Raw genomic sequence first — 23,759 nt, 5'->3', positions numbered from 1 at the left:
AATGCCACATGCATGTATTTTCATTGCTGGTAAGTTAAAAAAAAAAAAAAAAAAAGGCCATAAAGGTAAACTGGGTTGTCAAGTTCAGAATGGCATGCATGTTGTTCACTTTCCTTTCTTTTTTTTTTTTTTTGCATTTGACAGAACAACAGCTGTCTACAAGTGTCTACGCCCTCTTCCAAATTTGTGACGACGACGACGATTGACTGATAAAGAAGACGCCCTCCTATTTCCAGACCGGAGAGAGCCAGAAGCAGATGGCTCCGATTCTCATTTCCCCATCTTGTGATCGCCTCCCAATATGCAATCTGAGCTACGTTGTGACACAAACTGTTGAACGGGGCTCTATCTGAAAGTTTCACACCCAAAATCAACCGGAAAATGTCGTGTGTTGTGCTGCGCCGAAGGGGCTCCAGCTGCTCCCTCGTCGCAATCAAGGACAAGCAGCTTACAGTTTAACTACAGCTCGGCTGAAAAAGTCAAATATGACCTCCGCCGATGTTACCTGCTCCATCGGGCCTTTGAATGGAATAAATTACTCACAAATCACTCGCTTGCTGGAGGGAAGACACAAACTCCGCACAATCCCGAGCATACGCTTGGCAGTTGCGCCTCATTCGATCAAATTTCGTAGTGGGAGTTGGAAAAAGTACAAAGCCCTGGTATTCTTCCCCCAAAATGGCGGCTTCAAAACAACATCCCATCGATCTTTGGACTTGGGTCCTTGACACATTTTCAAGCGTTCTGTTAGAACACACAGGCTCCCCCAGTTTCATGTTGAGTGGTGAAACAGCTAACTGCAGCATAACCTTTTCATGGCAGACATTCTAAATAATCATTCAACATCCTAGCTTCGCCCACATTCGATGCCGTGGATAAAATCAGGCTTGGCAATTCAGCATGGCCCTTTTGTTTGGGATACTTTCATCCGATTGGGGCTCATTTGACAAAATTCCCTCGGAGCAGTTCATCTCAGTACGAGTAATGGAATTCGCCCAAAATGGCCGCTTCAAACCAAAACGGCCAACTTCCTGTTCAATTTCACACCTAGGTCCGCTTCGTGTCAGGATAAGACATGCCCGCCGAATTTCACCGCCATGACATTGATGGCGGGGATTTTTTTTTTCCCCATCTTAGCGTGCGGTGTTACTGTGAGTAACTTTTAGTTGTGGACACCTCAAAACAGACACACTGTCACCACGATACATTCCGCATGCGTTTTCGGACATGATGAAGGCGATTTGTTCATCCCAACGAAAAAGAACAGTGATTCCAAGCAGGACAGAAAAAAAAAAAACATGATAGACTATTTTGTACAATGCAGCAATCCATATTTGAGGGGGTGCTAAATAGTACATACTGCAACAATTGTCCAAATGTCCTCGTGTCATCTCGCCACACTGTCACCCGATATCGATTTGTCCACACATCAAGCTGTCACTGCTGATTTCATCACACACATGATGGTGGTGGCTTCAATCCAGATAACTGGAACAATGCGTGTGGGTTGATTTGATTTGGAATGTTTCCAGGATTGCGCTAAAGACCAGTTAATACCGCAGACAATATGTTTGCTGCCGCGCTGAGCAGAACTTTTATTCTGCGTTCTGCTTTCCAGATATTTGATGGTCAACAACCATCAGTGTGTCCTCATGGACATCGGGATTTTCTATGGCAAAGTAAGTACGGAGATTAAAGCCGCGAGTTCGTTTCGGGCCGTGTTGTTCCACTCAAGCCCTGGAGGGTGGCGCTAAGGAGCACTGTTAGCGAATGATTATTCATAGGAAGAAGACAGTTACAAGACAATACATCCTGATTTATATAGCGCTTTCACAACAGCTGCAGCTGTTAAATGAGAATGCTTAAAAAAAAGTGCTAATTATGGAATGGGCTGATTAATCAACTCCGTCCGTGATAAGAATTCAGTCGTGGATGGCGGAGGTTGACATAACGCATTTTTGCTGACATTGCAATTTATTTTTTCGGCATACAGTCGGGGAAAATATGTGCCTGCCCCCTGTTTCGCAGATGGGACATGATATTGAGTTGGCATACTTGTCATAACATGACACGAAAAAGTCCCCACAAAGATGCATGTGTGACAAGACATTGAACAGGAAGCCTGCCGTTTTGATTTGAAGCAGCGATTTCGGGGGAATTCCAAGGCTTTGACAAATAAATAAAAAAAAAATTATAACCAAACCTTACAATTTCTAATTGCAATTTTGTATGAGTGGCTTGGCCCAAAATCGCCACAAACAATCTGAAAGGGTTGAAAAATCGAAATTGGGCTAAATTAAAAGAACCCCCCTCCCCCCTCAAATGTTGCCAGTAAATCATCACAGTCATCACATCAAACAATTACGTGACCTCTTAAAGCTTTTGTGACTTTGAAGCCTTTTTTTCATAACGTTACCAGCCGTGTGCAAAGTTGGTCGTGCTACTATGCCGAGTACGGAAGGCCACAAAGGGTGATGATGGATGTCCCCCTTAGATCCCCCTCCCACCCTGGCCTCGCCCCTCTCCTTGCTCGCCCTCATTTTGGGGATGCAGGAGCTCATCAGTATCTGAAGCGCGCACGCCCATACACACACACACACTGACATTGTATAGAAAGTCACAAAATGCACCCATCTGGCTGCAGAGCTAACATAGCTGCAAACAAAAAGCTTTTCACTCAGGCTCTGCAAAGCTCCTGAAACTCACACTTTTACATGTTTTAAACACGTTTGAAGCATCTAAATCAAAGCTACAGGCTCTTATCGTGTCTATGCAGCCAGTCCGGCTCATCCTCCACCCGAAAAAAAGAAATCGAACCAGACAGCAGCATCCATTCCACAGATGGAAGCCGGGAGAGGTGCGAGGTGAGCTGCGGCGGGGAGCCGGTGCGGACTTACCAGTCGGTGTCGGTGCTCTCGTCGATGACGTCCTGGTAGGCGGTGAGTAGGGCCAGTCTGTTCTTTGCGAGATTCACAGCCATGTTCGAGCCCAGCGGAGCATCCAGGCCGCTGCTGATGGAGGAAAGACGCGGAATGAGTGACGAGGACGAGGAGGTGGAGGAGGAGAAAGAAGAGGAGGAGGAGGAAGCCATGAGTGGTGGAGACAAAGGAAACGTCATGGTGGCCGCCAGGTCCTAGCGCCGTACAATTCCAGCACGGGGGTGGGACACCATGCTGCTGGGTCCTAATGCCACCCGTATTCATGCACCAAAAAAAAAAACCAGACAAAAGAATGCAATACTCTGCAAGAAATAAAATTACGTATATATTGTATTGATACAAACAGATAAGCGACAAGTACATTTGATGACGAAACAAAGAATAAATCTGCCACTACTAAACTGCAATAATATTTGTCGTCTCTCACAGAGGATAAAGACTATATTCGGGGACATGGCAATTTTCGTTTCCAGCAAGACCAATGTCACCGGAAAGAGATGAAATAAAGGAACAAAACAGTGTTTAACTTGTGTCAATATGTTAAGACTCAAGGAATATTTTAAAGGCGTCAAAAAAGGGGCAAGATGTCGGTAACTTTCTCCACTGTTAACATGCAATGGCCTGTGACTGAGTGTCTCCGCGAAGATGTGGCGGCTGTTAAGTAGAAGCAAAGAGATGCATTTTGAGTCAAAATAAGCATTGGGAACAACTGTACAGAAGAAGAAGAAAGGTCAAACACTTTGTGTGAGAATTGTTGTTTACCTTATAACACGATATGTACCTTTTTTTTCTTACACTCGACAAACACTCCATATATTGAAATAAACTAACAGACTAATACTAAAAACGTAATTAAAACAAAACATTTTCAAAATAAAAATAAAAATGAACAAATCCGAAACAATGATAACCCCGGTCCGGTCACGGTACCATTCATCTCGTAAAGTGAACCGGCATTATTTTTACTTGATTGACAACTCATTAACATTTTAAAAATGAAGACTTTCAAAGCCTTTCCTGGAGTAAATACTTCTTTTGTGTGAGGTCCTTATGAACTTGAAAACGGGGTTCTTTTTTTTTTTTTTTTTTCACCCTGATTTCCCGGAAACATTTTTCAAGAGGCTTCCCTCATTGGCCGGCGGTGGCGGCGGTGGGCTGGTTGCCACGGTAACCTGCCTGCCTCACAGCGTCCAACCCTACACGGGGGGTGTTTTTCTCCCATACACCACGCGGGGGTTGGCACCAAGCCCGCATACCTTCATCATTGAAGCCACGGTATAATGGAGGATAGGGTGGAGGGTTGGGGGGGGGGGGCACCTCGATTGGCACATCCAGAGATGTGTTCAAATCGGACAACTCCAGAAACACGGAAGTTCACGTTCTTTTGAACTAAATTTGTGGCACACTCGTTTTCATTCATAATTCAGCACACTAAGAGGAGATCAAATGAAGGTGCAAACAGCTTGCTTGGATTGTTGCAGCACTGCTAGAATGAGAATGAACCCGATTAGCTTAGGAACGCTATCAATTAGCACGTAGCTGCTCAAGATTGGCCTGGGAATGCAAATGCAGCCACTGAGAAGAAGAGTGGGCTAATTCCATTGTTAAATGAGTTTGCAGACGGCTATTGCCGAATCGCTGCCCACAAAAGGCTTTTACGCTTCGTGCAATGATGATCCAAGTCCAAAATCCAGCACTATTTCGTGAATGATGCTAATGAATTTAAATTGGGCCACACTGGCGCCTCTTTGCACCTTTCTTTTAAAAGAGTGACTTGAAATGGATTGGGTTAGGATTCGTGGGTAAGGGTCAGTTCTTTTGGAGGTCTCGTGTCTTCATCACGCGCTGTTTTGATAGCCAGTGTAAGTGAGGGTGTGTCACAGCCAGCTGGATAAAAATCATACAAAAACATCCTGTCCTTCTTGGGGAGGAGAATCGGCCCTACTCCGCTCCCATGCTCTGACGAGTCAGCGAAGGCTCAACTGCGACCTTTCTGTACCCGAGCGCGACAGAACAAATTAGCAAACGATCCAGATTAACACACACTCTGATTGACGAAGAAATAAATAACACTTATAAATATGGGCGAGTTTAATCCGGCAAATGGCTACGAAGAGCGCTTGTAAATCCTCAGATTGAGGTCAGAGCTTCGGCTAAAGATGTGGTGGGGGGGGGGCTTAGTTACATATTTGGATTTTCCAAAACTTGGGCTTTTTTTTTTCCATCGCAAGGGTTTTAGACATGTTTGGATGTAGGCTTGCGGGATTATACAAAAAAAATAAGTGATTAATATGACAATTTCTCGAGAAGAGCATGATGTGATTCTTACTAATGTGAATGTACCGTATGTGTTCTGCATGCATGTTCTTATATTTTGGACTGTGATATTTATTCTTTTCAAAATATATATGACATTATTGTCAGAATAAAGCACCTTTATCCAAGCAATATTCCATTTTTCCAAACAGACTTTTTTTTTCACTGAGAATTTATTGATACAAGTTTTTCATAAAAGACACTAATCTTAAAATACGACTTTATCCTTATAAACTTTTCTGCGAATACTAAGACATTTGCTAAATTACCGGTAATTGTTTTAATGAATACCGGTTTGAACTAGTCGGGGAGATTGACAAAGGTATTGATCTGTGACACAGCTGTGAAGGAGGCGACAGAAGGGCACATTGGAGCTGAACAAGAGACCAGAAAATGACTTTTTTCCTTTGTCTCCCAGTCTCCGTACACTTCTATACAGCCATCTACCTATCTTAAAAGTCTACACACCCCTGTTCAAATACCAGGTTTGGGTGACATAAAAATACGCATGAGACCAAGATGAATAATTTCCAAACTTTTTCCACCATTGTGACTGACAGCGCCCGAGACAACTCAGTTGGGGAAAAAAAGACGACAGCAACTTGTGAATTTTATTTGGAGTGAACAAGACTAATGTTGATTTCAAACTTCCAATGTCGCCATCTTGTGTATGAATGCGAAATATTCGATTATTAAAAGAAGGGTTCATGGGAGCCCAAGTGAAATCGTAACAGCCATTTTCCTTTACACGTTATATTTGTTTAACAAAACTACAGTTGTGATACTTCAGTTTTTACGATGTACAGGGGCGCCTTAATTTACGATCTTAATTGGTTCGAAGTTAGTAATGAGAATGTAACCAGTACAGTATATTGAAAGGGAAATCGACTCACCTTTTCATTCAAGTAAATTCGTCTGTTTCAACCTACGGTATAACGAAAGTGAAATAAAGCGAAACAACTCACCCGTTCGAAGGATTGTGTGGAAGTCTCAAGTAGCCCTAAAAAGCAACATTTGACCTGAAAAAGAAACATTTTAACGGTCATTAAAAAAAAAAAAAAAAAGGCTGAAAACATGTCCAAACAGGAAACAGTTTAGAGTTAGACTGCCACCTAGTGGAGTTTTGGGGTATTGCTAGATTGCTAAAGCTTTGTCGGGTGGAGGGGTTGGGAGGGGGGAGTGGGTGAATATGTTGAAAAGCCTGGAAAGATGTGCTGAAAATGGCCGCCACTCATCAATGACAACAAAAAAAGTGTATCCCCTCTTAAGTGTGAGAAACCTGCAGGAAATTACTTACTGGGTGTGCCAGTCTCGTCACATCAACACAGCTGGCAAAACAATAAAAATGATTTAAAACCCATATTTCTCTTCAGAATGCTTTTATTATAAATATACAGTGTGTTAATATGGAATGGTACCTGACACTGCCATTCTTTTTTTTAACGCTATTAGGCAAAAAAAAAAAAAAAAAAAAGGTAATTGAGCTTGTGTTGTAGTTGTCTAAATGACACAAATTCACAAGGGGAGAAAAAAACCGAAATAATAAAATGCCGTAGTTGCAACAAAGATGCTGAAGATGACCTGTATTTTGGTGTCAGGTGAGGTGATATAAAAAGAAAAAAAAAGTGAGGTCAGAGGATGATGACGTGATCCGAGACATTCATCGGGGCGACAAGTTTAAAGGTGCCGCATCATCCGTTTTGTATCATGGATGGATTTAACATGGGAAGGTATACTGTATTTGGAAGAAAATATAAACTTTCGTCCAAAAATATAAACACATGAAAAAGTAGGGTTTTCCAATGTTATCATTTTAGCACTATTCAAGACAAAAGCTTTCATCCGAACAAGTTCTTTTCAAATTTAACCCAGCAACATTTTCGGATCAAAACAAATTACACAAAAATGAGGAATGTTGTTGTTTTCCGGCTAAAATGTAAAATTCATGAAAATTGATGTTTTCTACTGATAGCACTTTTTAATTAAAAAAAGTATATACCTGTATATATATTAGTTTTCGGACAACTGTGAAGCCATGTGTTAAAACGTTCCCCTTTTTTTGGACAATTTTCTTCAAAACTGTTTTTTTCCCCCTTCCCCGAGACAACATCTTTAAACTGATCACTTGAAGCCGATGAATGTCTTTTGCGTCATTCAAACCCGAAACAACTTTCCCATATGATGGAAAAGTACTGAAGGTCCAGTTCATGCTGTGCTGTCCTGTGAATTTCTCACCCTTGTGATACCCCCCAAAAAAGAAAGTACAAACGGCTTTATGTTCAAGTCAACCACCACAATGTTTTTTTTTTTTAAACGTCCAAGCCGGCTCCAAAGTCATCAGGCACTTTCTAATGTTTAAGTCGCGTGCCGTTGGAGAGAGCCCATCAATGTTGTGGTAGTGTGCAAAAACACCGGGTATACATCATCAACTCCGAACATGCATACAACAAAAATAAAATGTAAACATTGAAATCTGTAAGACAAAAAAAAAAAAAAAAGATCCTAGACTAAGCTTAAATAATCAAAGAGGAAACAAAATGGTTACTATCCTTTTTTTTTTTTACATGCCCTTGAGACTACAAGATCCCCGCGTCCACTCCCCAGCAGGTGTTCGGCCCCAGTGGCGTATCATCCAACATAAAACATGCAAGAAGGTTAAAAAAATAAAAATTGACAGGAAAAAACAAATGAAAAAAAGAATCAACTGGCACCCAGTGAGCTGCTGCGACATGCTCAAAACACACACAGGACTTTGGCGAGAGGCAAAGTAAGTAAACCAGCTTGAAATATGAACGTGATGCGACCAAATGGCTTCAACGTCACATTTGTTGTTGCGGACAGAAAATGAAAATGGCACGTGCGATTTAAAGTGGCTGTCACGTTTCGTTTTTAAAGCACAAAAAAACAAAAAATGCCACTTAAGACAATTAGGTCCCGTATGGATGAAGTTCAAGAGGATGATTAGTGGACAAGAAAAAACAAACAAACAAAAAAACAATAGTATCAGAATAGATTTTTTAAGAGAAAAAAAAACAACTGCTGTATTTTTTAAAATCTGAATATATATATATATATATATATATATACATACGGTGGTGGGGTGGGGGGCACTCAATGTTCTGGGAATAAATTTGCAATAATCCAAGAAAAAAAAAGACACAGGATAAAGTTTTTTTTATAATTAAGAAAACAAATGCAGTATTATATTCAATTTTTAAATTTCCCCACACGGTCATAAAGGCCATGAGAAAAAAATAGTTGCTTTTGAAAATTAGGCAAAACTTTTTTCCATAGGAAGAGTTTGTTTTTGTACAAATGATGGCTTATTATTATTAACCCTCCCCCCTCACAATAGTGTATTATGACTTTCTTGTAGTGTAACAATTTTTTTTAAACTCGTATATCTGTGATTTTTTTTTAGGGGGGGCACAAAATCCCTATTTTATTCCAGTAGATTTACTTTTTTTCTTGTAACATTGCAACATTATTCTATTAAAAAAACTTTGCATAACATGACAACTTTTTTCTCCTAAATGTTTTTATTTTCATATAAGAAACGGACCGATTTTTTTTTAAAGTAAATATACAACTTTTTCCACCTAACTTTGTCCTTGTAATATTTTCTTCGGGAATCTACACATTTTTGTTTGGAAAAGTACATTTTTATTCTTGTAATATAAAATATATTGCAAGAAATTTACGACTGTATTTTGTGATTTACAATCTTTTTTTTTTTTGTGTAACGTTACGTTTTTTCCCCCTTTTAATATTAAATTCATCCCATAACATCACAACTGTATTTTCATAGTAATATGTTTTCTTGCTAACATTATGACGCTATTGTAATTTTTTTTCTCTTAACATTTTGGCTATTCTAATAAATTTACAACTTTCTTCCTGTACTTTTTATTTTGTTCCTCGTCAAATTCAGACTCATTTCATCGATATGACTTTATTTTGGTCTTTTTTTTAAACTAATGTCACATTATTCATTATGACAATTCCTGTAAGAATTTTCATAAATATATTTTTTCTCATCATATTACCTTATTGTTGACATGTCACATTTATTGTATTACATTATTATTTTTTTAAAAAATTTATTCTCAGCTCAGCAACCGTCGCTACGCTCACTATCGATAAATAAAAAGTGAAACAAAGGAAAGTATCATTCAGATTGAGTCGGACGTAAAATGACCAAACAGTGTGATACATGAAAAGGTAATTGAAAAAAGAAGAAGAAAAAAAAAAAAAGAAGTGTCACTATGACACAAATGGGAAGTATTCCACTATCTTGTGAAACACTTCACCATATTGGAGTTTGTAGTGTGTGTGCGTGTGTGTGTGTGTGTGTGTGCGTGCATGTTGAGAGAGGTTTGAGTGTTGGACTATTGGCTTTGGCGCAGCAACAAGAAGGCAGCCGCTATAGAACAAGAAATAAACAGCACCAGGTAGTCATGAAGGACGGACAGTCGTAGTTCTTGCTTCTACTACTCAAGAAAAAAAAAAAAAAAGAAAAAAAAGATGACAGGCGTATAAATATGGACATGTGCAAATTTGAACCATAAAGTATACAGATGATTTCAAAAGGAAGAAGGCAGGGATTAAAGGGACACCTTGACATGGAAAGTTGTACTTTTTTTGTTTCCCCTTTGGCTGTGTCCAAAATAATTCTCCATCATATGTATCGCTGTTCATTCATCTATTCTGGCGACAGATAACGACAGAGAGAAAATGTTCTTTTTCACTAAATGGCAGAAGGTACAATTAAAACGATTGCCATACACGTGCACACGCACTCAGTCACACACTAGAATGATCGCTCGTGTTCAACTGAACAGGTCCATAGTTATACACTGAATAAGTGAACGATTTACGGGTGAATTCGGACGCGCTCATCACGATATACTTGACGTGAATGTTTCTGCGTTTGGTGGCGTGCCGTGAAAATTTCCGTCCCGGCGTCAAGGTATCTCTTTAAAGCGAAGCGAAGCCGGCGATGACCGCGGGCCCCTATAAGGCACGTTAGTGTCGGAAAAGCGAGCTAATAGTTAAACACTTCATATAACGTCAAGCTAACTAACGAATGAGCACGACTTCTGGGAGTGGCCCACACGCATATATATGTGTGTGCGTGTGCGTGCTCCCGAGAACTTTTTTTTTTTTTTTTATGCGAAAATAACCGTCTCGACAGAAGTAGAGCACAATTCAAATTTGAAGCTACCGGACTACAGTACAGATGCTCGTTGTGACGGCTCGATGCATAGCATGCCCCTTATGCGTAATAATAAGACTTAGGTTTTAATTTATTGATGGATCTTATTCGATATCTCTTTTGAATAATGGATGGGAAGGGTGGGGCTAATCATGTGGCAACGCTTGTTCAAGAGTCTTTGTTGCTTGTTTCCCGGGAAAGAAAGAAATGATTTGCGATTGTCTGTGTGACTGTAAGAATGTGATCAAAACATTCCGAGCGCAGATGTTGGCCTCCCACCAGGCTGGCAAAAAAAAAAAGGTGGATGATAGTTTTGTGGGTGGACCCTCTTCAGCTCTGCTGAGCCAGGACCAGAGCACTGGCCTGGGGCAGAACGGGGCTCGGGTGGCCCTTTGAGACTTCCATGTCACACTTTTCCACACTGGCTACCATCTGATCGCTGAATTCCTCCATTTTGTCCGCCGAGGTGTTCCCTTCCTCCTCGACGTCCTCGTCGCGCATCTCGACGTTTCCGTCCTGTTTGGTCGTGAATTCCGACTTGCGGTTACTCGTCTCCGTTCGCTCCGCTTCGGCTTCTTTCGCAGCTGTCACAGTCCTCTGGCTTTCCATCCCGGAGCCCGACGGGAGGACTTTGCCGAACTTCATCCCGTTCAGATCCTCGTCCAGTTTCACCTGGAATGGCGGCAGGCCGAGCAGGAAGGCCCTGATCCTGCCGGGGGAGCTCAGGTCTGCCGGTTCCTCCTGGCTTTTTGCTCCCGGTTCCTGGCCGCCCCCTCCAATGGCCCCCGAGATGAGGCGCCCGCGGCCGCCGCCCAGGCTAAAGTCTGCGGCGCGCTCCGAGCAATCGGCTTTGACTTTCTTGAGCGACGGCTCGTACTCCGTGCCGTTGGCGGTCGCTTGACCCGGCTCGGCCGGGTCCGTGCCGGGTCGCTTGAGGGTAAAGCGCTTGCTGAGGTTGAGGGGCAGGGCCTGCTCGGGCGGCGGCGTGATGGGAGAGCACGGCGGCTTGACGCTCAGGTCCTGGGAGAGCGCCTCGGAGAGCCTGCGAGTGAAGGTTTGAAACTGAGTCGAGCCCAGGCGCGTCCTCATCAGCTGTCGTACTTGGACACTACAGTCCAGGTCCAAAGGTAGGACCCGGAGTGGGGGCAGAGGTTGACGGTAGCGTGGATCCCGAGCGCCTCCCCTCTCGGTGTCCTCGTCCAGGTTGCACCCAGAGTACAGGCTGTGGTGCTGCAGAACAGGGCGGGCCGGTGGCGGCAGCTGGTCTGCGCTCGGAAGAGGCGTGTCCGGGCTTCCGTGTTTGGGCTGGAGGGTGTAGACGGCGGCGTGCGGTTGACTCGGCTCTTGGGGAGTCAGGCCGGGGCTCTCCATGACCCTCTGGAAGCTCACGCAGTTCCTGAGCACGTCCAGGGGACACAGGCCTTTGATGGGGCTGAACCCGCCCAAGGATCCGCCCACAAAATGGCGAGGCAGCGCCGAGAGGAGGGCGCCCGGAGCCACGGCTGCGGACTCTCCGGCCCGATCCTTGGGCTGCTCCTTCGGCTTGGGCGGAAAGGGGAGGAAGGGGGTGGACATGGGGGAGAGGTCGGGAGTGAGGGGCATGTTGAGGGGGAGGAGGGCCGGCTGGGCGGGCTGCAGGGAGGCAGAGGCGAGAGGCTGCGGCACCTGGAGAGATGAGAGAACGCAGATCGGTCCAACTTACGGAGAATGGACTTTTTCATGGCTGGTTTACAAATAGCCGGTCTGGAGTATCGACCCCACTCCTGCAATTTTGACCTATTTTGACACCCGGATCAAAACACAAGATGCTTCTTTTTGCCTCCTTCGCTGGGTTTAAATCACGAAAGCGTAAGTTAAAGAACCAAGCCCGATGTTGAGCTTGTACCTGCTGCGCGCCGCCGTTTGGCGTCAGTCCATCGGCGCCCGGGGCCGCCAGGAGAGCCGTCGACGACTCCGCTTTGACTTTGGCTTGCTGTTGCGCGAGCAGTTTGGCTTCAGCGATCAGAGAGGCCTTGTTGCGCTTGCCCGGCGGCCGCCCTCGCCCTCGCTTCACCACCACCACGGTGCCGTCAGCGGTGGTGATCTGTGCACAAGGGAACATCAACGCGGCCATTGAGTAATGGTCGTGTGATGGGGGGGGGGGGGGGGGGGGGGGACAAAAAAAGAAATTAAGATCAAAAATACTAATACAATTTACAGTGTCTACAAAAGCTTATAAATAGCAGCGGGGGATTTTTTTAATTTATTCTCACAGTGGTAGGTGGGGTGGCTGCCATTTTGGCTTTGACTTTGGGTCCAGGTTTTCGGTTCCGTGGGAGCGGCTTCCTCCCTCGGATGCCTCTGGGCTTTACGGGCAGGTTGCATTGTGGGATTTGGAGTTCCATGCCTCCAGCTATCAGGTGCTCTTCGTAAGGGAGCATCAGCCTGAGACAAAAAAAGAGACGTCTTGAGATGTGCTGTCGAAAAGCCGCAACGCCCGTGCGTAAGAGGCGAACCTTTCGTAGTGTCTCCTGGTGCAGGTTGCGGCGCTTGTGCTGCCGGGACATCCGCCCAACTCGTTGTAAACCACCTTCCACATGCGGTCCGACGTGACCTGAGACGCCGAGCGTGGAATCCATCACAGTGTTCATTTGTATCGATTCAAACGGCACATCATCGATGAGCAAAACAAAAGAAGCTTTCCACTCAATATACGCGCGAGGCGACAGAACACGAAGACAATAAATGCGTGTTACCTTTTCGTAGCCTCCGAGACGTCTGACCACTGAGTACATGAGGAAGAGGTCGACTAAGGGCACCGGGACAGAGAGAAATCAACATTCGGTTTGAAATGTCCTCCGGTCAATAAAACAAAGGTCACGTGCGACCAAAACTCACTCTTCTTGAAGCCGAGGTTGGGCACTTTGTGGATGGGTGAGCCTTGGCGCTCCATGAAGGCGAAGAGCTCGTCCAGGAACAGCTGCTCTTCGGGATGGGGGAGCCAGCCGCTGTCGCCGCCCACCTCCACACTGCCCATCACGTTCTCCTAAACAAAGCCGACATAAGGAGGTTGTCATCGTGCGCAAGCAGAATTTTTTTTTTAAAAAAACAGACCAGGTGGGATTCAAGAGATGTCTGTCTTAAAAAAAAATAAAATGTTGTAAGTTATAAACTGCAATTATGAATGATTGGAATCCCAGTTTCCACGCAACTGGGTTCAATCTTTCGCCAAACGTAAGCAAAGTGTGGAGAGTCTCTGTCGCCAAAATGCACAGGCGAATGGGACGATTGATCGTTGATCAAACCTTCATTTTCTCGATCCAGGATTCCGACTGGCCGGGCGTCGGAGTGTCTCTGCCGTCATGGCCTCGTCTCTTGCGAGGTCGTCCTCGGAGGCTAAGAGATGGACACCCTGCGGCAAACGCAAACAAAAATGATGAAAAATACTCAAATGAAGTCATTTGTGTTTTGCGGAGGTACTTACGGAAGTGCCAGGAGAAGCTGACGCTGCTTTCCAGCGTGGGGTGGTTGAAAGTGTCCCTGCAGTACATCAAGCGGGTGCTGGGCGTCACCCTGACGCCGCCCAGGGCCAACAGGTGGGCGTCCTGCAGCGCCGGGCCCCGGGCGACGTCCTGGATGCGCCTCTGCAGCGAGCGGTAGCGGCAATACTGTGGGTAGCTGAGGACTTTGACGCTCTTGGATTCGGCCACGCCGTCTGCGGCGCAAAAACAAAACAAAAAAAAAAGCCGCAACGTCAGCGCGCGTGCGTATGGTTAGTTGTCTTTATGTGCCCTGGAGATGACGGAAGAGGGTACGTCCCTCGTTTCTCAGCATTTCAGCTGGGATAGGCCGCAGCTCACCCAAGAGGATAAAGCGCGACAGAAAAAGGATTTCTTACTTTCACTCTTGTCCTTCAGAGGCTTGTAGTCCGTTGTGTTGCCGGCGCCGTCGGCCGCGTCGCCGCCCTGTGGCGGTTTGTGGATTCGGTTGGGGGTGACGCACGGCGCTGCCTTCGGCTTGCCTATCCACCCCGGCGGCTCGGCGCACGACCACCGCACCAGGTCCTCCACCCGCATTACCATCTTTCGGGACACGGCCACAACCTCGTCCTACGGAAAGGCGCGGGAAATTATCACTCGGCATTCCCAAATGTGGTATAATTTGAGACCTGGGCTAATAACGTGCCTCCAAAGCCAAACAAAACTTTGAGCGTGATGCCACATGAGCTCAGCAAATCTCATGAGACTTCAGTTTAGTGGGCCCGGAAGATTCGAGGTCGATGCCGATACTTGGGACCAAATATGTTATGATAACCAATTAAATCGGTTATTATTTTGAAAAGGCTTCATCTTTCACTTCTCTTCTCTTGCTGTTGTTTTAAACAATACTGGAATTTTCTCATGATGAAAAGTGTTTTGGGTGGGGGGGGGGGTGTAACAAATCAAAAGGCATTTCAGTTAGTTTCAATGAGGATAACTGATTTGAGTTGAGCTTGACTGCATTTCCCGTGGGAAAATTGTTTTGAAATCACAACAAATTGAACATCAACAGATTGCCTTTCTATTTCTTTTTTTTTTTTTTTTTTGTCTGGACTACGATGGCACGTTTATGCTCCATGATTTCATTTCTTTCTCAGGAGATTGGGGATAGGGGTGGGGGTAAAAAAATAAAAATAAATAAAAAAAATAAATCCTGCATCATAGATTTATCAAATCCCGGCTGTGCTCGCAGCGGCTGACTCCGTTCTGTGACATTCAAGGTGCGGCATCTTATTTTGGGATTTCGTCACGCTGGCTGGCGATTTTTAAATGTCGTCTGTGAATAAATAGCACGTTACGAGGGAGTCGAGGTCCAGACGCTTTCCAGTGGATGTACGTTTGCAGCCTGTCTGCAGGGAACCCCCCCCCCCCCCCTCCACCTCCCATATCCCACCTCCACCTCTCCTGGGCCGCTTCCAGGTGGGAGTTCCCGCATTCCTGCCCCCACACACACTAGCCAGGTGTGAGCTCATTAACGCACCGTGAGGAGAGCAGGCTGAGGGGAGAAGGCTCACCGTAAAGAAGAAAAAAAAAAAAAGAAAAAGAAAGAAGGTTTATTCATTTTAAAGCTTATCTGGCGAGCGGGGCTGATTTATAGGCCCACGCCACAGGCTACGCCGCAGTGCATCATTGCGCAAGACTTTCGTTTGTGCTGCCTGTGAGGTGAGGCGGAAGCCGCTGCTTCTAATTCAAAACAACGGCGAGTGAGCCAGCAACTCGCGGCACCTGAAATGGAATCGGGCTGAGGAGTCTCTCGGCCAGAAAAGTTGCTTAAGGCAAACTTGAACATGAAGGTGGGAATTAGAAAGAAAAAAAAATAAAAAGATGGAGACATTATTGAGATTCCTCCCACAACACCTTTAGAGGCCACGTTCTTGTGACAAGGTTATTATTAGACGTTTGTGGCGCATTCCTCTGATTATATTAAGGATGGCGCTGGACTCACTCGCTGGCGAACAGGAAGAACATTTCCATGCGGGCGACATGCATTCTGATCTCAAATGGGCATCCCATTCCGACGTGTGATATTTTTGTTGTCGGTAATCACGCTCCCCATCACCAAAAAAAAATAAATAAAGCATCTAGGTAGAAATATTACATTTCACAATAAAATCAATGGCAAAGCCCATGAAGGCAAAGCTGGCAGTGAATGAGCCAGCGGAGCCCCGCACTGGCTCTCTCCCATTCCCCCGGGACCTTTCACCTACCTCTCCGTGCTCCCCGGTTCGACCCTTTGGCGTGTCTTCTGGCAGGAAGTAGAGTCTGGTGCTGGCCAGGAGGTGGCGCTGCGTCTGGTCTTCCCATAGTAAAGTCACCTGCATGCAAAGGAGACAGCAACAATTTTATTATGGACTTGTTTTGAATGGTATTGGACGAACAAGGCATCCAAAAAACATCCTAATACTTTGTAAGTCAAAATCAAGTTTTAACTAGCGTGTATAGCTTCCAAAGAAAGTCCAGTCAAAATCCCCACGCTGAAAAATGATGAGGGAATAGTGTGAATGATTCCAAATACATTTTTTATGAAGTGGACAATTCACTCATCACTCAAATGAAAAATAGTTTTTGAAAACGACTTGGGATCGCATTTAATTATGTCATCGCTCTTGCACGCAACTGGGGCCGATGCTTTATGTCTGTACTGCACACAGGGGCAGGCCAAAATGCTCCGATACTATGAAGCCAATACCAATTTACGAGCTAGAGATATATCTCCTAGCCACATGGAGCAACTTTTCGGCCGAGTGCAATGTATTTGAAGCGGTGTTGTATTTCTTTTTAAAACACCGCAATCAGATTTGCACATCTCCTCCTCCTAAAATGTCCATATCAAACCCGGCGGCGGGTTTCCATCTAAATACAATTCCATTAACATGTGGCCTCACTTGATGTGCATGACACCTTCATGTGCCGGGTTTAGCTTTCGCATGGGCAGCCGACTCACCTCAGCGATGCACACGGGATCCTCCGCCCCGCAGCGGACAAAGTAAAACTCGCCCAGCCGCCACACCTGCACGGGGCCGTCGGCTCGGGTTTTGCTGCCGACCGACTTGTAGAAGGCGTAACTGCCTCTCTGGCAGCAGGGAGCACCCAACCACTGTGGGGGGGGAAGACAGCAGCGCGGGTCAGGACAATGGTCAAAAGCGCAGCTGCAGATTTGCGATGATGACGCCGACGCGTCATTTCAGCAATTGCACATAACTGGTCTTTCCATTGTGGGGGAGTCAAATTGTCGGCAAATACAATCATGGGAGGGTTAGTCGCTTTCATTTTCAAAATACAAAATGAGGTTACATGAACGCATAACCAGTTTTCAACCACCACTTTTCACGATGGCAAAGCGGTGCCACAGCCGCACCTCACGCAAAACACATCAAATAACATGATAACAAATATTTTTTGTACTTTTTAGACTGATTTGTTAGTGTTACGATTTACCCCCTGTCATTTTATTCCACTTTTTTTTCTTCCGTCAAAAAACATTTCGCTGTAACAACGAGCTGTCCTGGCTTGTCAAAAACAAACGTCAATCGTGCATATTTACTGATAAATCTCTGATGCCACAATCTTATTCTTGTAGATAACCAGCTTGTCAAGCTTGTTAAAAAAAAATTCTCTAATGAATCATTTCTTTCCAAATGACTTTTTTTTTTTACCATGTAAAATCGTTGTCACAGATAAGACTGATGAATTGGACTGATTATGTACTGATTATGTCATTTGCCTAAGAGCAACATTCTTGAACATTTTCAGAAAACAAGGGGGAAAAAACCCCCGACAAATTAATTTTTCTGCCTTGATTCAACCTTTACAAAATCGACCCGCACGAGACAGGCAATGATGCTATCAGGCTAACAATGTGCTATGTGTCTCCATCGTCGGCAAGAAGGCGAAGAATTACGTTAAAAATTAAGCCCTGCGTGAGCGCGGCATATCTGCGGCTCCTGATACCGACTGTAAATATCGCCGGGGTGAGTGTGTGCGTGTGTGTGTGTGGGGGGGGGGGGTGGGGGGGGGGGAGTCGGCTCTGCGCACATGACGTTGTTTCAAAATGACTCACAGCGTAGCCTGTGACACGAAATGATGCATTGGGCTGCTGTGACGTGAATGGTCGGAGGAAGTGTCATAATCCGGATTGGACACTTTTTAATAAAGTACATGGAGGGATGCAGTCGAGTTAAACAGTTCAAGTTGAGGCGAAAGATGTCCTTTTTTAGCACATGTTGAGATCTCAGGCACACTGACAATCCACATTTAAATGTTCGCCCAATAAAATCGTGACCACTCTGCGGTGGCGGAGCCACTGTGCAGTTTGTAAAGAAGTTTCTAAACACAAGTGCCTGTGATTAACTTCCCCCCCCCCAAAAAAGTTCAGCTGTTCTAGTCGGCTTTCCTGACCATTTAGTTTGACTTTCGACCAGAGGCCTGAAGGTTTTATCATTGATGAACAGTTATAAGAGGGTGTACAGTGTGCACAATAGTGCATGCACATTGTCTCAGTTGTTTTTTTATTTTTACTTCTCTTGAGAATGTTTCGCTTATTTTTTTTCCTCAATTGAGTTCTACTGTAGGTCGACATTAATAGTGGAAAGAATGTTGAAATCATCTGTATTTTTATTTTACCCAAAAAAAAAGGGCATTTGAAAAGGGTGTGTAAACTTTTTATACCCACTGTATGTTTCAAAACCTTATTTTGAGTTGATCACTGCAGGATGTTGTTTTTTTTTTATTACAGGGCGGCCCAATGCTAAACATGGCAGCCAGGGAAATGCGGCCCTCGCGATACTGAATCCATCAGGCTCCTCTGTGATTCCAGTTTGGAGCTGAAGGCATTAAAAAAAAATAAAAAGGCCGAATTACAGCAGCTTTACGTGAAACACAATACGCGTACTCCCAGCTGCCGCCTGCCAGCAGCAAACAACCCAAAATATTTCTCAGACGATCTTTCTGGGTGACAAATAGTCGAGCTCAAAAAGGTGCTCACCTCTCAACGCGACTCGTTTGCACAGAGAAATATTGTCCGCATATAATATTTTAATGGCTGAATGATGCAGTAGGCACTGAGTGAGCTGCTTTTTGAATCAGGTGCACTATGGTTAATTTTAGATGGCAGAAAAACGTTTTTAGTTTTTGATGATATTTATTTACACAATAATATTACTCAACGGTAGTTTTAACAATGAAACAGACAAAACTATGTAAGAAATAGGGCAAAAACATGTCATGTTGTTTTGACAACAATCTCGGTGTGTTTGACTCAACAGCACCTCTGCAGGTGGAGCCACACATTGCATTTCATTTTGATTTATTTGCCAGAAAAAAAAAAGAATTATTTTCCCCCTTTGTTTCTAATCATGTTGCTATTTGAAACTTTATCTGTAAAAATTCTATCGTAAAAAAAAATCAACACACTATTTGACAAAATTAAAATCAATAAGCTTGGTAACCATAAAGTAAAAATTAAACATTGTTGGCTAGAAAATATTGTCATTATTCAATAGTGCTCTGATAAATAGTTTATAGAGAATTTTAAAATATGGTAATAAGGGTAATTTATCCATTCCTAAATTAAAAATATGAGATTTTCGTATTCCAGGCGAGTGTCTTTTTGAGATGAAATAATCCATGTGGTGTGTCTGTGTGTATGGGTGGGGTCGCAAGAGCAGCTGCTCCTCATTTACTCCTACTAAAAAGGTCGGACTTGAAGATTCACCCAAATAAAAGTGCTTATTCTGCATTTCCTGTATAGCCCAACTTGTGCGCTTGCACATTACAGTACAACAACCAGTTGTTCCTGTTTGGCTCGTCATTGTTATGCCTGCCTTCCTACTTCCCTGCTTGCCGAAATGCAGAATATTCTCAAATTTGCACTCTTGTGTGGATCAACTATAATCAGCCCCCCCCCTTTAAAAGAAGAAAAAAAAGCCCCACCATGCCGTGCAACCCCTCCCCCACCGCATACCCACCCTTCCTCCTCCCTAACCCCCACGCGCCACTGTTCTGCAGACAAGCTGCAGCAGGCACAGGATCAATTTATAAATGAATAATAAAAAAAATAAAAAAAAGCCCGAGCAGCAAATAAAAATTTGGAAAGAAAAGAAAAAGAAGACATACAGAGTGGTGACGTGGTGAAGTCACAGTGCCTCAATTAGCATCGGAGAAAAAGGAAGCCACACATGACCAACACCCAGAGGGAAAACGACACATACACAAACCCCCCCCTCCCCAAAAAAAACGACAACATCAAAAAAACAAACACAATAAAGTCTCCTTTTCAGTCTTAATGCAACATTTATCAATCTTCCCTGACGTTTAAAAAAAAAAGGAAAAAAAAGGGCGAGGCCAACAGTGGAGAGCAAACATACATATGCAGCTGAAATTACAGAAGCAAAGAATAAAAATAAGTGAGGGAAGACTGCAGTGATATTATAATGACACACTGAGAAAGTGGGCCTACAATAAAAAAAAACATTAAAAAAAACACACGGTACTAATAAATACCCAGGAAAATAGAAATGCATGTTTTAAAATAGAAATGACAATTAGGTGCAGTATCAACAATACGAATAAATACCACTGCCTGCTGCGACAATACACCGATAGAAATGTGCATCAAAAAAGGCATACAGTATGTTGCCAATATTTCAAAACAACAGCAAACGGGCGCCTCAAGAACAAAAGGGTGAAATATGTGCTATATATAGACTTGAAAAGCAACTCGAAATGGAATATCTTAACATTAAAAGCGCTACGGCAGACATTTTCCTAAACATATTTCCTTGACAAGATGGATGCCCTACAAGGCAAATAAATAAATAACAAGCAAGCAGGATGCACACGAGATCATCTCAGGTAATAATATACAAAAAAAAAAGAACTAAATAAGATTCTGAAGCTAAAAAATATTCGTAACTTGAAAACAACACACACCCAAAAAAATCCAGTTTAGTTTGACCGATACTTAGTACCTGAAAAAAGATATCACTGAATTAAATGTTCAAAGTGCGCAGAATGTTACAATGGCTGAAAGTTAGTTTAGCGTGTTTAGTACATCTCCTTGTATTTGACTTTTAAGCACAATACATTTGCACTGAATCATTCAAAAGTGTGCTGAGGCAAGTCCCTTTTTGTTTCGTACACTTTAATTAAATCATTACTGAACTACATGTTTTTTTCTTCGACATTAAAGCGCAATGTTCATGTTCAAACTGGCCATCATGTTGCAGTGGCTTAATATTAAAGACACATTTTAGGACTAAGACTTGTCTCGTTTTTGATGAACATTACTTACTGAGGGCGTGCCACACAACCGAATTTTTGGAGGGGCTACTTGTAAGCAGTTGGGGAACCACTGCAATACACAAATCAATCCACCATTTTGTTGTCCTGAAAAACTGTTTACCAGCCGTAGTTGTTGTTGAAAGAAGATCAGCGAATACAACTCAGGCTGTGCTACAAATATGCCCTATTTTAGCAACCCATGATATCTTAATCATTTTTAACGTCAACAAGATTAATCTATGGCTCTTTTCAACTATTTATCAGTCCAAAAGAGCACGAAAACAAGCAAGAACAAAACTCCCTTCACTTTTGCATCCACCGGAGGCACCAGGATGCACATTGTCCATATATTTCATTTAATTACAGTGAAGCCATGTGATGAATAGCAACATGAGCATATGATAAACATATTATTATCCATTAGAAGGATTTCATGCAGCAGTCTCAAATCTTTCTGGACTTTTTTTTTTACCCCCTCCCTCCTCCAGAGCCTGAGGGGAGGTGGCTAAGGAAGAGAACAGTGCTCGGCTCAGCCTAGCGGTGGAAATGAGGCAGGAAAATAAAAGCCACATAATATAATCTGAGAGGCCAGTCTCAAAATGTGAACACTAACAAACACACACACACATGCACACACACATGCACACACACAGTTTCAGATGGAAACCCTTAATCTGTTTGCGTCAGTGCTCGTGATATTTTCTGGGAAATAAAATGCTGACATTTTTGTGAGCAGTTCTAAGAAAACTCCCTTTAAATATTAGAAACAGAATGTCCTATCATATAGATAAATCTTTTTTTTTAAACAACAACAAGCTAAGAGTATTGACCTTGGCTATATCCTGTTATTCAACACAACAGGGAAAGAAAACAGCAGTGAGACTTTGCTATTTTAAATTATGAATATTAGATAACAGTATTAAATGTACTCGTGGGAGGTTTATGTTAAAATATATTGATTTTATGAGCTCTGTGCTCCCTCTTTGTGGGGTTTAAATCTTAACTAAAAAATAAAATAAAAATCACATATCTGCCTCAATATTAGCATTCCTCCTTAAACTGTGGTAATTACGGCCGAGACAAAATGTCGGGGCTTGATAATATTATTACGCCCCCTGTTTAACGCCAACGAAACGGTTAAACCTCGCCCCGGTCGAGCTAATCCAACATTTTTAAATAAAAAATAATACCTACTTTATTTTCAATTATAACGATCGCTAGCTGGTGGCTAGGCTAAGCTAGCTAGTTGGCTGGCCTTAAAAAAAGAGGAGGAGGGGTGTTAGCTTTAAAAGTTTCCTGTTTTTTTTTGTCCATTTTAGGCGATAAATGTTATTTTATTTCGATAATATGTGCTTCGCACGGGTGGGTGGAGGGAGGTCGGTTAGCATATTCGCGAAACCGGGGAGACTAATGTCGACACGACCACACAAAGAAATTAATCATTAAACACAACGGGAAATATCAAGAAATTATTACACGCGGATTTTGAACGTGCTGCCGTTGGGGGGGACAGTCAGGCTCTAACTCGTTGTGTGTCACGGTCGAACGTTTGAGAGCGAGGGTGGAAAATTATCCAAATATTAGAATATTATTCATACATATGCCACGTTTGAAGCGAGGGAAAGTTGGAATAAAAGTTGGAATTGTGAGTCACAGCAACTCTATGTGTCTGTGGGGGCGAAGGGGGGAGGGGGGCAATCAATGCGATATGGACAAACTAAATGAAATAAAACTCCGAGGCCATATTTGTCGACGATTAATTTCGTCAAGGTGGTGGGCAGCGAGAAAACCGACTAATACACATCGGGGCATTTCATAGAAAAAATATAAATATAATTTTTTTTTTTTTTTACCTGTATTGCATTGTGCTCCATTGCAGTCCTGCATTCCCTCTGCGAGGCCCCTCTCCGGTTACACCACCGGGACTCGCCGTCACACAAACAAACGCACCACCACTGAACCAGAGACAGAGAGAGAGAGAGAGAGAGAGAGAGAGAGAGCAATACCCCCCCCCCCCTTTAAAAATCAGCTTTTTGGAGGAAATAGGGCAGGCTCGAGGTGTGGCCAAAGTTAGCCAACTTAAATGTTAATAACGAAAGATAAATTCCTCTACGGATGAGTAATCTACTTTGATAAATCCACCTCGGTATTGACTTCAATTTTTTTTAAATGTAACAAATTCAATCAAGTATCCAAGTGAGGAAGCCAATAAGACGTCCGAGTAGGTAATATTGTCACGGAACATTTTGGAAAAATTAAAAAAAAACGTTGAGCTGATCCCAGAGCTGCCTCCTCTCTTTTTGTTTCTGTTGTGTGTTGGCCTTCTGCGCATGCGCGAGGTTGCACGCATGGCGATGATTTCCACTGGTCGTAAAGCTTGAAAGCCCGTAGGAAAAAAAAGAAAAAGTAAAACCTAATTCTATAACAGAGAAAATGTTGATTGTCTAATTAAAAATATTCAAATTAATGTTATCATTATTAATACTATGT

At 43.4% G+C, this 23,759-nt stretch overlaps 2 protein-coding genes across 5 annotated transcripts in view; both read right to left on the bottom strand.

Annotated features, from left to right (window-relative positions):
• dbn1 (drebrin 1) overlaps positions 1 to 3,106 on the bottom strand; it is a 37,864-nt gene extending 34,758 nt beyond the window's left edge. For 2 of the 4 annotated variants that reach the window (XM_086130333.1, XM_086130334.1), the window contains exon 1: positions 2,898 to 3,106. In XM_086130333.1, coding sequence (XP_085986459.1) covers positions 2,898 to 3,091 — 194 coding nt within the window. In that variant the 5' untranslated portion in view covers positions 3,092 to 3,106. Of the gene's footprint in view, positions 1 to 543; positions 683 to 2,897 lie in introns of those variants that run through there. The other 2 variants (XM_086130335.1, XM_086130336.1) reach the window with 1 other exon arrangement.
• Positions 3,107 to 6,617: 3,511 nt separating this feature from the next.
• Positions 6,618 to 23,217, bottom strand: LOC147194129 (uncharacterized). The gene is made up of 12 exons (XM_086131491.1): positions 23,123 to 23,217; positions 16,933 to 17,085; positions 16,196 to 16,303; positions 14,348 to 14,558; positions 13,934 to 14,164; positions 13,755 to 13,861; positions 13,348 to 13,495; positions 13,206 to 13,258; positions 12,966 to 13,063; positions 12,723 to 12,894; positions 12,356 to 12,553; positions 6,618 to 12,135 (listed from the first exon to the last, which is right to left on the bottom strand). Exons 1-12 carry the CDS (start codon positions 23,141 to 23,143, stop codon positions 10,801 to 10,803), a joined length of 2,835 nt encoding a protein of 944 aa, XP_085987617.1. The 5' UTR covers positions 23,144 to 23,217; the 3' UTR covers positions 6,618 to 10,800.
• Positions 23,218 to 23,759: the final 542 nt, after the last annotated feature.

Source organism: Hippocampus guttulatus, chromosome 15 (assembly GCF_054856545.1).
Source record: "Hippocampus guttulatus isolate MCC_2025c chromosome 15, RoL_Hgut_1.0, whole genome shotgun sequence".
NCBI classification, from domain to species: Eukaryota; Metazoa; Chordata; class Actinopteri; order Syngnathiformes; family Syngnathidae; genus Hippocampus; species Hippocampus guttulatus.
The sequence above is the reverse complement of the archived record's forward strand: the minus strand, read 5'-3'. Positions and strand labels throughout refer to the sequence as shown.